The sequence below is a fragment of the Drosophila miranda genome, chromosome XR (assembly GCF_003369915.1).
Source record: "Drosophila miranda strain MSH22 chromosome XR, D.miranda_PacBio2.1, whole genome shotgun sequence".
Lineage (NCBI taxonomy): Eukaryota > Metazoa > Arthropoda > Insecta > Diptera > Drosophilidae > Drosophila > Drosophila miranda.
In genome coordinates, this window is record NC_046674.1 from 45,601,011 (window position 1) to 45,617,556 (window position 16,546).

General features: G+C 44.2%; 1 protein-coding gene across 1 annotated transcript; it reads left to right on the plus strand.

Moving 5' to 3' along the window:
* Positions 1-3,613: 3,613 nt before the first annotated feature.
* Positions 3,614-4,485, plus strand: LOC117186546 (60S ribosomal protein L7-like). The gene has a single exon (XM_033387472.1). It carries the CDS (start codon positions 3,657-3,659, stop codon positions 4,413-4,415), a length of 759 nt encoding a protein of 252 aa, XP_033243363.1. The 5' UTR covers positions 3,614-3,656; the 3' UTR covers positions 4,416-4,485.
* The last annotated feature ends 12,061 nt before the right edge of the window (positions 4,486-16,546 follow it).

Sequence of the window (16,546 nt, forward strand, 5' to 3'; positions counted from 1 at the left end):
GACCAACACCAGCCGTTATATCTGGTTCCGTCCGCCAGAGAGCGCACACTGCATGAGGAAGAGTGTGTGTGCGAGTGAGGGTAGGGAGAGTAAGCGCGTGGAAGGGGTAGCGTAGCCACACTATCTTCAAAATTGTGGATGGCAGACTTTCGCTTTTTGTGGGGGTGGTAGGGGGCGTGGAAAAAATTGTAAACAAACTTGATTCTGCGTAATATCACAGGAGTCTCCACACAAAATTTGCTTGCTTTAGCTTTTATAGTTTTTGAGAACAAGGCGTCAAACAAGACGGACGGACGGACAGACAGACACAGACATCGACTGGGGTATTGATACTGATTAAGAATATATATACTTAATGAGGTCAGAAACGCTTTTCTGGCTGTTAAACACATCTACATCCCCCACAAAACTAATATATCCCTAAACTCTTCGAGTACTAGGTATTAAAACGAAGTAGAAAGGGTATTAAAATATCATATAATATTCTTAATAAGCGCATTCAATTAATATTTAGTGGTGAATTCAGTCTATATTTATGGTTAAATGCAGTCGAAAGTCCCCCCTACCCATGACTTTTATGGGTGACGCTTACTGAAGGTACGCTACTGATTCCCCAAAATAGTTTTAAATAGTTTTTGTGTATTTTCAGCAAGTAATGGCAATGAACAATTGTGAATTGTTTTTTTTTATTACCAACCGCTAAATGCTGAAATCTTACAACCAATTTTAATCGGATTAGCTATGTTTTGCATATACTTTGGTACCATTATGAGAAATCGAGTTGCTGCGGTTTGCGGATTCAGCAATGCAGGGCACAGTAAGAGAAGAAAAATAAAACCAGAGACGACGCGCGTGCGCACCAATTAATCCGAGGGCTACTTAACCATTACAGACTTCTGCAGACAGTTGCAAATATAGAGCACATTCCGAGGACACACATCTGGCGATGTAAATATCGATTGTCACGACAAAACTTTGTTGACGGATTGCTTGACCTGTCCCTGTCTCAAGTCAACGATATGAAAAATTCCTTGGGTCGATTGCTTGATCTGTGCTTTGTATCGGATCCGACCATAGTGTTGTTAACCCGAGCCCTTCCATTCACTATGCCTGAAGACGCCTACCATCCTACTTTCGAAGTGTCGCTAGATATAGGACCAACTGTATTGGATCGGTCGAGTAGGCTACCTCAACGCTGTTTTCGTAAAGCCGAGTTTGCGAAGCTTAATAACCTAATTAGGGGATTTTGATTAGTCCGCCTTGTACTTCTTCACTTTATTAAAGCATTCGACTCTGCAAACCATTCCCTTATAGCACATGAACTTGATCTTTTAGGGTTTCCGCCCAACCTCCTGAGATGGATAACTAGCTACCTTTGTTCCTGGTCTCAAAGAGTCCTCTTCAAAAACTCCCTATCTTCCAAAGGTTTCTTCGGGAGTACCACAGGGCAGACATCTAGGCCCCTTACTCTTCACACTCTTTATTAATGACTTGCCTTCAGTATTAACATACTCTCGAGTACTTATGTATGCGGTTGATGTTAAACTCTGTGTCCAGTACAAGGACATTTCTTTACATTCTCGTTTGCAATCCGATCTCAATAGCTTTCAGTCATGGTGTTGTGCAAACTTGTTACACCTTAATGCCTCGAAATGCAAGGTTATGACATTTCATCGTTCTAGCCCCTTGTTGGCTCCCTATACCCCATTTGGTGGTTCTCTTGAGAGAATTACCCTGGTGGATGGTCTGGGTGTTATGTTAGACGCCAAGTTAAAGTTTTCCGAACACATTTCTACCATGGTAAATAAGGCCATGGGCGTGCTTGGGTTTATAAAGAGGTGGTCAAAGGAATTTGACGACCCCTATATAACAAAGACTCTCTATACCTCGCTTGTTCGTCCGATCTTAGAATACGGCTCCTGTGTATGGTGCCCTCAGTACAAAGTACACCAGGACCGTATAGAACCAGTACAGAAAAACTTTTTACTCTTTGCTCTGCGGGGCCTTAACTGGGATGCGGGTGTGAGACTCCCATCTTACTCTAGTAGACTGCTATTAGTAAACCTCCAATCCTTAGTTAACCGTAGAAAAATGCTTGGTGTGATTTTTATGCACAACTTGATCAGGGGTGACATAGACAGCCCTGATATGTTGAGCCGTATAAACTTCCTATTAGATTCCTATTCGACTTACTAGAAATTTTACACCGTTGTTCCTTCCACTTTGTAGATCGAATTATTCCTTGCATGAACCGTTTACCATATTATACCATATTATATCCACCACTAATTCTCTTCCTTTTATTAAATTACTAATCCTTACACACCTTTCTAGTAATTAGTAATTGTAGTGGTATTTGTATTTTGATTGCATGCTTAGTTTCTTAGTAAGTTTAGTGCTATTTTTCCTCGAATGTTAGTCTAACAGCTATCTTTCTTGCATGTTCGCGTTCGGTTCGGCTACGCACCGTGCGGCAGCGCCCCTCGGTCGGTTGGGCGGGAGGAGGGCTGCGTTTTGCCTGGGATTCGCGCGTAACAGCCTTCTGATGGTTTCACACGGGCCACTTGACGGTGCAGTAACTGCATCGCCTCTTGAAAGATGCAGTCATTGCATGTCAACGTCCAAGGAAGTCAAGGTTTCATCGGGAGTACCACAGGGTAGCCATCTAGGCCCCTTACCCTTCGTACTTTTTATTGTGTGGACGTTGACATGCAATGACTGCATCTTTCAAGAGGCGATGCAGTTACTGCACCGTCAAGTGGCCCGTGTGACACCAGCAGAAGGCTGTTACGCGCGGATCCCAGGCAAAACGCAGCCCTCCTCCCGCCCAACCGACCGAGGGGCGCTGCCGCATGACGCGCGGTGCGTAGCCGAACCAAACGCGAACATGCAAGAAAGATAGCTATTAGACTAACATTCGAGGAAAATTAGTACTAAACTTACTAAGAAACTAAGCATGCAATCAAAGTACAGATACCACTACAGTTACTAATTAATAGAAAGGTGTGTAAGGATTAATAATTTAATAAGGGGAAGAGAATTAGTGGTGGATATAATATGGTAGAGGGAATTATAATCCGAGCATAAGACCCTAAACGGTTCATGCAAGGAATAATTCGATCTACAAAGTGGAAGGAACAACGGTATAAAATTTCTAGTCAGTCTAATAGGAATCGTGAAGTTTATGCGGCTCAACAGATCAGGGCTGTCTATGTCACCCCTGATCAAGTTGTGCATAAATATCACACCAAGCATTTTTCTACGGTTAACTAAGGATGGGAGGTTTACTAATAGTAGTCTACTAGAGTAAGATGGGAGTCTTACACCCGCATCCCAGTTAAGGCCCCGCAGAGCAAAGAGTAAAAAGTTTTTCTGTACTGATTCTATACGGTCCTGGTGTACTTTGTACTGAGGGCACCATACACAGGAGCCGTATTCTAAGATCGGACGAACAAGCGAGGTAATTATTAATGACTTACCTTCGGTATTAACATACTCTCGAGTCCTCATGTACTCATTTGTCCAGCATTCGGAAATTTTATTTCATTCTCGCTTGAAGTCCGATCTCAATAGCTTTCAGTCATTGTGTTGAGCAAATGTGTTACACCTTAATTACCTCCCTTTCTTTTACCAACGTGTGCAGTGTCAAGTAAGAGATGCCTGCTACGGTCGTCAAGAAACCTGCAGCTAAGAAGCTGCCCGCTGTGCAGGAATCAAAGCTGAAATTCAGCAAGAAACAAATCAGCAAACGTGCCGCTGAGTCAAAGCGTCGTCTTAAGCGCGCCGCTGTGATTGCGCTGCGCAAGAAGGAAAATCTGGTCCATGCCGAAAAGTACCAGAATGAGTACATCAAATCTGACCAGCGTGAGATTAAGCTGCGTCGCCTGGCCAAGAAGCGCAACCAGTTTTATGTGCCCGCAGAGGCCAAGCTGGCATTTGTCGTGCGTATCCGTGGTATCAACAAGGTGGCCCCCAAGGTTCGCAAAGTTTTGCAGCTGTTCCGATTGCGCCAAATCAACAATGGTGTCTTCATCAAGTTGAACAAGGCTACCATCAACATGCTGCGTATTGCCGAGCCCTACATCACCTGGGGCTACCCCAACCTGAAGTCGGTGCGCGAGCTTATTTACAAGCGCGGTTATGTCAAGCACAGCCGTCAGCGTGTCCCCATCACTGATAACTTTGTGATTGAGCGTAAACTGCGCCAGGCTCACAATATTCAGTGCGTTGAGGATTTGGTCCATGAGATTTTCACCGTTGGACCCAATTTCAAGTACGCCTCCAACTTCCTGTGGCCGTTTAAGCTAAACACCCCCACCGGTGGCTGGCGCAAGAAGGCCAATCACTACGTTAACGGAGTTGATTTCGGCAACCGTGAAGACCACATCAACCGACTGTTGCGCAAAATGGTCTAAGCTTCAGTTTAAACAATAAAAGCTTGGAGTAGAACGGGCATGTAAACAGTGAACGAAAAATAAAACATAAAACATCGTTCTAGCCCCTTGCTGGCTCCCTATACCCTATGCGGTGGTTGTCTTGAGCGAATTACCCTGGTGGATGGCGTAATATTAGACGCCAAGCTAAACATTTTTGAACACATTTCTTCCATGGTAAATAAGGCCATGAGCGTGCTTGGGTTTATAAAGAGGTGGTCAAAGAAATATGACGACCCCTATATAACAAAGAATCTCTTTACCTCGTTTGTTCGTCCGATATAAGAATTTTTTTATAAAACATTTTTTACTTTTTGCTCAGCGGGGCCTTAATTGGGATGCAGGTGTGAGATTGCCATCTTACCCTAGTAGATTGCTAAACTTTAGTTAATCAGAGAAAAATGATGGGTATGATTTGTATGCACAATCTGATCGAGGGTGACGTAGATTTGTTGACCCACTAGAATTTATGTACCCTTGTCCCTTCACTTTGCATATCGAATTATTCCTTGCGTGAACTCTTATTAAATTTTTAATACTATCATACCTGTCTCGTAATTAGTAATTGTATTTGTATTGTGAATGCATGCTTAGTTCTTTTAGCAAGTTTAGTTATAATTTTCCTCTGTCACGGCTATCAGCATCAGTTCGGTTTCGGGCCAGTCAAGGGAAAAACATCGGTGTCTACAACCAACAGCTCCAAAAATCACTTTATTTCGGAGTGTACTTCATTCTCCGTCTCCGATTCCTCTCGGAGTGTACTTTATCGTCGGCCTTCCCTCCTCTCGGAGCGTGCTTAATCCTCCGTATCCAATAATCTCCTCGGAGCGTACTTAAACCTCCGCTTCCAAATTCTTTTCGGAGCGTACGTAAACCTCCGCAACAAAACTTCTCCACGTAGCGTACTTAAACCTCCGCAACCTAGACTAACGCCGGTAGGACGACCCCCCCTGACCAGAACGAAGTAATCAGCCACGTGCGCCCACCCACGCAGACGACCCAGAAGAAAGGACGACCCATCCCAAACTCTATAAATTTAAGAGAAATAGATCGAACCTATTTTTTGTACAGCTTAATCCACGCCAAGTTCTTCCAGAGATCAAACAAATTTCTACGAACCCCGACACGGCGAGCATACTCAATAAGCAATTGCTTTAGTGGACTGCACTCCTCGCAAGGCACTATAAGATCATCAAGATATCGCATGCGGAGGCGCAACGAGCCCCACTCACCCATTGGCGTCATGCCAGTGAGCTGATACCAGCCTTCTGGCTCTCCGCCACTTCCAAATCCTTGCCGTGTTTGCCGCGTGACACCAACGTTATTGTTAGGTAACCTACATCCGGAGGCACTTCACTGAAAATGTATAGTTAGTGGGGGATGACAATTCTAAAATAATTTTTCAATACCATTTATATAAGATAACCACCGACACTGGAAGTGTGCTGACCTTACATATTAGCGAAGTCCACGCCCAGAGTGCGGCGAATGTATCGCAACAATGTTGGCAGCCGTTGCAGCAATCCGACACAACCCACGAGGCGCAAGACAGCAGTTCCCAAGAGTGCCGAACTTCAGCCAGCGACGTTGGAGTTCTAAGAGCTGTTGACACCTGGTATATGTGGTACCTGGCCGCCCAGAAAATGGCCTGGCGTGATCACCTCTCCGTCCTTGGGATCTTTACTGTCCGGAGTGAGTGTATAAAATGGCCTCTGCCTCCGCCAACACCGTCCGAATCTCACTCTCCGTGAGCGGGGCGTCAGCGATCTTGTAACAGTTGCAGTTGGGCAGCACAGATCAATCAGCCGACCCTCGGGTGCTCCGCTAACTCAATTTCTGCGACGGCCCAAAAAAAGCCGCTAAGGATCCGGACTACAATTTTGTAGTTTTATTTGCATTAATTTTCTTTTTTTTGTTGATTCCTTCTGAACCTTGCTATTCGTATGTAAATTCCATTCACCTCCGCGTCACAGTCATGACTCGAAAGCACCGCTACCAAAATTTAATTTATTTTGTCTGCTGAAAAAAAACAAAATAATACTAGTACAATAAATAAACCTTCCTAAATGAAGCTGTAAGTGACCCAATATCTATTTTGCCTTTGCGCCGGTATTCGCATAATTCGAAAAGGCATGCGCAAACGGCCGACCATTGATGCTAAGAGAGTGCAACGTTTTCATTCAAAATTTAAAGCTTTTAGTTCTCGTAGTTGCCAATTCCGCTCCAATTCTCCAATGCATGGGAGCTTAACAGACAATTACACTGACCAACAAAAAATTACTTTTAGTTTTGGATTTAGATTGCGGATTGCTGATCTGACTTTAAATGAAGTTGATAATTTTTTTGTATATATATATTTTTTTCCCCATAATTATTAGTTTTATTATTTCGATATATCCAATTAACATACATATACCCTATCGTTTACATATACATATATTCTAATTTTTCCCTTTATCGTTTATTGATTAAGCAACATTTTCCAACCTCATTTATTTTGTTTTCCCTCATTGATTTTCATAATATTCGAAATTAAATACTTTTGTAAGATTTGTGTTTGCTAGTTGTTTTATGATTATGTCGTAGTTAGTACCGAAAAATATACTTAAGTAATGTTAGCAATGAATATGGAATAGACTTATAATTTCGGTGAGAATTGAAGCTATTTCCAGAACATTCTCACAACTGGAAATCATGGAAGGGTGGGTAAAGACTCGTGTGGGTCGACTACCATCTCAAGACCTCACGTCGACGATCTTTTTGGAACCGACAGACGAAAGCACCTAGTACCTTCTGGTATGCCTTATGTATGATTGTGCCGATTATTTTCCGTGTATGCTAGGAATAGGCATATTGTTGTTTTTGGAGTTAGCTCCTTTTAAAGTTATATTTGAGATTATATTTTTAAGTTTATATAGTAAGAGTCGCGACGCCTTCAAACGAACTCCCCCTCCCCAAGTTACCGAATGACAGCGGAACCAGAGAATCCCAGCCGGCAGTGACCTCGACATCCGAGTCGATCCATCCCCTGCTGACGTACATATACATAGCGATATACCACAACAATTTTTGGCGCCCAAAGTGGGCACGAGGAGAAATTTTATAGTAACAGTACAAAAAACTATTGGTTAATTTAGCAATAATATCAGCTCATTCATTAATGAAATTAAAATAATACTTGTGTTTTTTTCGGTAGGGAAACTTGGGTTTGCTAATTTTTCCTGATTATGTGGCAAAATGCATAGTTTTAAGTACCGAAAAATATACTGAAGTTATACTAGCAATGAATATGGAATAGACCTTAAATTTCCTAGTGGAATGGTGATGTAATGGGGTAGGGTGAGAATTATTGAGATTTCCAGAACCATCTCACAACTGGAAATGATGGAAAGGTGGGTACAGAATCGTGGGGGTTACCATCTCAATACCTAACGCAGGCGATATTTTTGGAATACCTTCGGGTACGCCCTAGGTGTGATTGTGCCGTTTAGTTTTCGTGTATGCTCGGAATAGGCATATTGTTGTTTTCGGAGCTAGCTCCCTGTAGAGTCAAGGGATTATATTTTCTTAAGTTTATGTTATAGGAGTCGAGACGCGGTCAAACGAACGTTGTTACATAAATTGTTGGCGCCCAACGTCGGGCAAGTTCCCATCTTTTGCTCGTTTGTATTCAAATGCTTAATGCTGACTTTAGTTTTCTGCGAAAGATATTACCATCGGTCGGATAAAATTTCAGAATATTACGGATTCTGTTTGTTTTTTTTTACCAAACAAGCGATAATAATTCAGTTAATTAAGAGGATTTTAGCGTCAATAGATTTAATTGTGAAATTGATTAAGAATTCTTCCACTTTGAGCGGAGCATACGGTTACATATAATTGCAGAGTATATTGCATATTTGGTTTAGGCCGGATATCAGAACAGACTGTCCCTGAACGGGTCATGGAAGCACAGATATTACGGTCCCAGATTTGGTTGCACTCATACCGTTGAATTGGCGGGTATTACTGCAACGGCAAGGATTTGCAAATCCTATCCCTATATTATTATGTCACCAATAAAATGTCACCATAGGAAACAATTTAGAATATGGAAAAGAAAAATTATAAAATATGTGTTGTCGGTGGTCCCGCGGAATTGCCTTTAACAGCTCCAATTGAATTCGCTCAAGCAGTTATTACCACAAGTTCTTATCCGGTGCCGGTGCCAGCGCCGAGCTGTGCTGGTCTGTTTTATTCTATAAAGTACATCGACACATAACCTAGTACAATATTGCCAAATATCTTATCGTAGTATGTCCTCCTGCTTTAACCACGTGACAGTGAAAAGTGAAGCTTAAAACTATGGCGGCATCTCATGGTAGCCGACAGTATGCCCGTATATTTGTGGCTAGAAATTCACCTTTATCGATAAACTTTAAATACAAGATCAAATACTATCCCGCCTATTGCAGTCAACTATCGTCCGACGACATGCGTTTACGCCATAGTCCTCAGCGAAACAATCCGCTGGGTTCGGAAAACTTTCGTGGCATTTGTTGCTTCGAAATGTCCAATACTCAGCCGTGTTTTTGTACCCCTTGCAATCACGTTTTCTATAAAGCATGTCTGGCAGAATGGTTCCCTCATTACGATAATTGTCCGAATTGTAGTTGGGTATGTACGTTATCTAAAGTGAAACTAGCTGTTGGCAATTGTTCTCCAAACAAGCAGCATCCGGAACCAACAGAATTACAAGGTCACTCGGGAATTACTACTCAAAGTCTTGAAAAAGCTTTGAAGAGACAGGATAGGTAGCAGTGGGAAATGGCAACAATACCCAATTGGGCCAAACTCCAACTGTAGGTTTAGTCCTGGTCGAACGGACCACCGGGCCAACTCGTTCGAAAAGAATTCAATCACCAGCCAAAAAGCAGTTTCCGCAAGGTCGATCTTCCGGTCCTAAAGTGGGGTGTTTGTCGGGATTGGATGCTAGCCATAGCTCCAACCAGACTGAAGCTCCAATGTCGCTGCTCACTCTAGCCAAACCAGGGCTTGGACTTGAATGTCCTCCAACAGATAATTGAGCGCACCGTTGCCAGAGTCATATCCAAAGGGCTTGAGCAAAAAGGCACCTGCCTGGTGACTGTCGGATAGTCGATCAGGCGAAGACTTGCTGTGACGGGACCCTAGAATGACTAACTCGGAATTGATTTTTTACTTTATAAGGCTTTTTTACTCCAGGCTGTCGCGGGAGTTGATGGCTGCTCGCACGGTAAATGTTGCCAATTCAACGGCTCGGCATACTCTCGAGGAGAATTCGTCGTTGTTCGCCTATAATAGTATAGGCCGTTCTCGAATGCCCGAGTTGCAGCTTCCGCGATTCGGTGGGAGCTACATGGATTGGCCAGAATTCCACGCGATGTTTTCGACAATGGTGCACAAAGACCATCGTATACCAATCATCGAAAAATTCCAATATCTTCGTGGATGTCTAGATGGTGCTGCGCTGGATACGATTCGTTCCTTGGAACTTTCTGAGGAGAATTACGACAAGGCGTTGAATTTACTAATGTTGCGATTCGATAATAAACTGTTACATTTTCAGGCACACGTCAAGGCTATTTTCGGGCTGCAAGGGGTGGAGAAGGGCTCGGCTATCGGCTTGCGCGCGCTCAGCGATAAAATCAATTCGCACTTGCGTGCACTTCAGACCTTGGCGACCCCGCAGGAGATTTCCGATGGGTTGCTGATCTTCATCATAGGCACGAAATTGGACCACAAGACCAAGGAGAAATGGGAAGAGAACTTGCCGACGTCAGGATTGCCTCGGTGGTCAAGCATGGCCTCATTCTTGGAAGCAAGATGTCGGATGCTGGAAAATTTGGGATCGGCTATGGTAACAATTCCTAGCCAGCAGGTGGGAGAAAGTAAACCCAGCCCCCTAATCACCCCCATTAACGATCATAATAGCTCAACATGCAAGTATTGCAAATCCTCCGATCACTACATATCCCGATGCCAGGCATTTATAGATCTCCCTGTTTTTTCTCGATACAAGGAGGTGAAGAAGCGCCATTTATGTCTAAACTGCCTCAACAAAGGCCATTCATTGCAACGCTGCAAGTCAGGGGCATGTAGAAATTGCCAAGCCAAGCATCACACACTGCTCCACATGCAGTCGGGCGCTGACGCTGAGTTGCCGTCGCCGAGCACGGAATCGACCCAGCATGATCCTGCAAGTGCCCTAGTAGCAAGCAAATATATTAGCCCTCCCCCTCGAGTCAAAAATCTCTGCCTAGCCAAAACGTGCTGCTAGCTACTGCAATCGTATATGTCAGGGGCCGTTTTGGATCGCTTATTCCATGTCGTGCCATTTTAGATTCCGCTTCTCAGGTTAACTTTATAACATCGAGACTCGCCAATCAGCTGCAGTTAGATCCTCACCCGTCTCACGTTCAAATCGCCGGTATTGGAGAGTCAATTCTACCATCCAGCAAGGCTGTGGACATCGTCCTGCAATCTCAAGACGAAAGCTATCGCGGTTTCCTCTCTGCAATTATCACTGCCTCAATCACAGGAATGCAGCCTAACTTCGGCCTAGACGCAAAGGATTGGCCAATGCCAAATAATCTAAAACTGGCTGATCCTAATTTCGCCAAGCCCCAGCGTGTCGATCTGTTGATAGGTGCTGGTTTGTTCTTCGAATTAATGTGCGTTGGACAGATTCGACTGTCAGACCAATTGCCAACATTGCAGAAGACGAAACTTGGCTGGATAGTGTCAGGAAGTATTAAAAACTCTGAGAAAGCCCGTGCGGCGCTAGCAGCCGTTGAAGATCCCCCTGTCATCTCCGCTTGCGAGACTAATTTGTGCGATATTGTAAGGCGGTTTTGGGAAGTCGATGGAGATTATTCGCCCTCATCAATTTCGGAGGAAGATGTTCATTGCGAACAGCATTTCGTCACAAACTGCATTCGCCTAGAGTCCGGAGCTTACTCCGTGCGTTTGCCAACCAAATTCAGTCTAGAGGAATTAGGAGAATCGTATCAGCAGGCGCTACGTAGATTTCTCAATTTGGAGAGGAAGCTAGCAAAAAATGCACAGCTTAAGGCCAAATATATGGAGTTTCTCCAGGAGTATCGTGATTTAGGACACATGTCGCCAGCTTCGTGGCAGTCAGACCTCCCGCAGTACTTCTTGCCTCACCATTGCGTCCACAAGCAGGATAGTACAACCACCAAATTACGCGTAGTGTTCGATGGATCTGCCAAAACAGCGTCTGGAGTATCACTGAATGATGCGCTAATGGCTGGACCCACCATCCAACCTAAAATTCTGATAACTCTGCTTCGTTTCCGCTTTTTTAAAGTCGCCTTGTGTGGCGATATCTGCAAAATGTACCGCTGTGTACGCGTTTCCCATCCCGATACGCACGTGCAGTGCATCCTATGGCGCAATGACCCGAAGGAGGAGATTCAGGTGTTCAAGTTGGAGACTGTTACTTACGGAACCAAACCTGCCGCTTTCTTAGCAATTCGTGCTATGCATCAATTGGCAAATGATGAAGAGTTGCGTTTTCCGCTTGGCGCTGATGTTGTTCGAAGAGATTTCTATGTCGATGATCTCATATCTGGAGGGGACAGCATTGATTCTGTCATCAAGATTCGTCAGCAGGTAAAGGAGCTACTTTCGAAAGGAGGTTTTCCCATACGTAAATGGTGTTCCAATGTACCCGCTGCTTTGGAAGGCGTCTCGGAGGCGGATCGCGAAAAGTTCCTTACCTTTCATGACGGGACTGAAGTAACCAAGGCGCTTGGTCTAGTTTGGGATCCCACCACGGACAATCTTCTGTTTAGCTTCGCTCACGTCGGAACCGCTGCAGGCCCAACCTGGAAGCGTTCGGTCCTGTCTACACTAGCTAGGTTCTACGATCCTCTAGGGCTCATCTCTCCCATCATCACAAAAGCTAAAATATTTATGCAGTCGCTATGGAACGAAAGCCTAAAGTTGAATTGGGACGAAAGCCTGCCCCAGGATCTACATACGACTTGGATTGAGCTGACTTCGCAGTTGTCGATGGTTAAAAACTTTAAGTTTCCACGTTACGTGCTTCGGCAGCAAGCCAGATTAGAAATGCACGCGTTTTGTGATGCGAGCCAAGCAGCATATGGCGCCTGTGTATACATGCGTCCGGAAGCTCTTGGCATTGTGCAAAGTCATCTCTTATGCTCTAAATCCAGAGTCGCGCACTTGAAAAGTATGACTATCCACAAGCTGTCCGCTGCCCTCGTATTAGCCGAACTAGTGTCCACCATAGTTAAGGGATTATCAGCTCCATGCCAAATACATTGCTGGTCGGATTCGTCCATAGCCCTTGCCTGGATTCGAGAATCACCATTGAATTTTAATATATTTGTTTCTAATCGAGTTCAGCGGATTCAGGAGCTCACCGCTGGAATGACTTGGCATCACGTGCCCACAAAGTTGAATCCTGCCGACATCATATCACGTGGATCCACGCCCGCTGAACTAATGGATAGCAGCCTTTGGATCTCTGGACCACCATTCTTGCGTCTTGAGAGCTCAGAGTGGCCTGCAGGCTTGCAATTGCCGACCGATGTACCAGAACGTCGTCATGCAGCATTGGTTGTTTCAAACGAAAGGGATGTATCGTACGATTGCAAATTTCAAAACTCATTCGGATCCATGCAGCGCGTCTTTGCTTACATATATCGATTCTACATTCTCAAGGACAAAGGCATAGCGCGGTCGAAGGGTCAACTTACCGTAATCGACATCAAAAATGGTACAGCAGCAACAATTTTCGGAAGAGATAAGGGCCCTCGCCAGCAAACAGGCCCTACCCCCAAAAAGCACGATGGCTTCACTGAATCCATTTCTGGATAGCTTTGGATTGCTGCGTGTTGGAGGCTGCCTGCAAAATGCCGAATTGGACTACGACGCGAAGCATCCGATCCTGCTTCCTAAGGGACATCCTGTCACTGTCTCTATTATTATCTTCTTTCACGAAAGGTTTCTCCACGCAGGAGCTCAAGGATTGCTCGGACTGCTTCGGCAAAAATTCTGGCCTATCTGGTCATCTGGTCAGACAACGCTACAAATTTTGTAGGAGCAAAAAAATTAGCTTTTGGAGCTTCGGCAAATGTTCCTCAGCGATCCTCATACGTCGGCTGTGTCACAACTCTGCGTTTCTAGTGGAATCGACTGGAAATTCATCCCCCCTCGCTCACCTCATTTTGGGGGTTTGTGGGAGGCGGCTGTTAAAGCAGCTAAATATCATTTTCATCGCATCGTCGGGACCTACATTTTTACTCTTGATGAAATTCAGACCTTGGCTTGTGAAATCTCTGCTTTGTTAAATTCCCGTCCGCTTTATGCAATTACAGAAAGTCTCGATGATCTAGATGTGCTCACGCCAAACCACTTTCTCAATGGAGCCCCGAAAGCTGCATTCGACGAGCCAGATGTGGCGCATCTCCGGGTCAACCTACTTAGTCGATGGCAGCGGCTGTGTCAAATGAAGCAGGCGTTTTGGAGAAAATGGAGCACGGCGTATCTTTCGATTCTTCAGGAGCGGAGCAAGTGGCGGTCATCGTCTCCAAACATCAAGCTAGGAGCGCTCGTCATGATCAAGGAGGAAACGCTGCCACCATTAAGGTGGCCGCTTGGCCGCATTGAGAGCGTCATCCCAGGAAAAGATGGAACTATCAGAGTAGCCGTCATCTGCACTCAAAAAGGCCTTTTCAAAAGGGCCGTTGGAAAAATAGCGGTTCTGCCCCTTCAGGATGGATCTGTTGAAAGCCTTTGCCTTCCAACGGGGGGTGAATGTTCGGAGCAGAGCCCAGCCGATTAGCTGCTTGCCAAATAGCACCTAATTCTTGGCCCTCAGCCGCTTATTTTGTTTGTTACTTATGTCTATGTCACTCATTTGTTTGTTAAAGCTTTGCGCTTGCTTGCCCTGCTAAACGCTCTCTGCCAGCTCGCTCTTCGCTATCTCCGCTTTGCGTCTGCCTACCGACGTCGGCCGAGCGAAGCTGCGCTTAGCGATCGGAGCGGCAATGTAAAGGGCAGGCAAGCCACACTTGCAATTTGGATGTCACGCATTAAAGAACATATCGTAATTTTATTTCTGCGCCGAGTTTTATTTAATTCGAAATAATTAGTCGGCCGATTGGGGATAAAAAACATTATCTCCACAGGTATGTTAATGTAAAACAAAATTAAATGGCTTCGATCCCGCGCTGAAGTGTCCTGCAGCACCCATTTTATGGTTCGTTTCAAGATGAAACTTTGGATAGCGCATCTTGCACATCCTGCTGGTTGGCAAGCACGCGATTGGAAATACCACAAGCAGGAGTGGATCATATCATTTGTTCGGCATTTTGTCAAATAAATAAACACTTTCTTCTGAGTTTATAAACAAGGAATTGATTCGATCTCGAAAACAAAACGTCGGAGAATCCTTCGTCATTTGGCATTAAATTTGCTTCCCGAAACTCGTCACGAAATGTTATATCAGTCCATTAGCTCAGTCGGTCAATTAAGAAGATTAGATTAGATTAGATTACATGCATGAAAATCTGGTGCACGAGATACAGAAATCAGAGAAGCCTAGGCTACCGGTCCAGAAAGCGATCCAGAAAAGGATGAGGATATTAACATAGAGGCCATTCAAAGTTCAACGGCTAAGCGCACTTGTTGGAATTGTGAAGAGCTTGGTCATGTACGGGAAAATTGTCTTGCAGATAGGCGTATATTCTGTTACGGCTGTGGAAGGTCTGCCTACGAATGTCTATAAGCCGCTGTGCCAAACCTGTATACGTAGAGCTTCGGAAAACAGTCAGAAAGTTGCATCCAACAACATTCGGATGCTCCCGAAAAACCACAATTAGCCTTGCCTGTTGTCATAACTCGCGACAAGAAGAATTTGGCTTCTTGTTCTCATAAAATAAGGGAAAGTGAGATGATCGTAAAGAAGAGTTGTAGGTTTTTACCGTATCACGGATGGATAAATAAGTATTTAGAGGTGCGAAAAATAATTTTCAATGAAGAACCACATGAAGTACCAAAACGAACCCAGCGTTTAAGAAAATATGTTAAATATGTTAATGTTAAAAATAACCGTAGACTGTTAGTTTCCGCTATTATTAGTAGTCCCAAGGATATGCGCAGTTTTGACGAAGTATCCTTTCTGGCTCTAACAGAACAGGGTCTGTTAGACACCGGCGTAAATATAATATATACATTATATAGTTAAATATCCGCAACTCGAAATTTAGTTTTTAAAAAAGATTTTATTTTTAGTACTTAATTTCTTTATGTCACAAGATTGGTTGAATTCCCCGACTTAACTTTACGTCTGCTTGTCTCAAACGGAACTGATCTCTCTGCTGCTGGCTAGTTTCCATGAGCCCTTCTCTTGGAACTCCCGACTCTGGCTTCGGGCGTTGCTTTCCTCGGCTGCATCTTCGTGTCGGTGGCGTACGTGCCTGGATCGATATTTGGGGATGCGTCGGCTTTGATGAAAGGCATCCACTGCTGGCGATCGGTGTTGCATTACATGACGGAGCTAGGAATGTGATACTCCTTGGTTTTATGTCTAGCTTTGATTGGTCCTCATGAGTGGCGTGATTCTAAAGAATCGATTTCTCGAGAGTGGCGTGATTCTAATGTTGATGAAACAATGTGGTCCATTGTTTATATTATGGGGGGCCCTAGCTTGGAGTATAGGAAGAAACAGTTATTGATTCTTTAGTGGGGTCCTGTTACTTGTGTGGATGGGGTGGATGAATTGTACATAAACATAATGTGTATGGGATGTGGGGAATTATGGATATGTCACTCCCCCAACGTTTGTTATTAGCCTGTCCCTAGGCGATTACCCTCGTGTATAGTGACGGGGTGTCAAGTGCGGTGGCTGAGGTTGGTTCCTCTTCTGCTTCTATTATAGGGTTAATACATTTAACCGTGACTCTTTTAGAAGTTTTCTTAAATTTAACCGCTACATAACTTAGTAGTACTAATATAATTATGACAAATGAAATTAGTAGACTTATTTGTAATAGGTTACTATATTTGGTGTATTGCATAATTATTTCATTAGTTTGGAC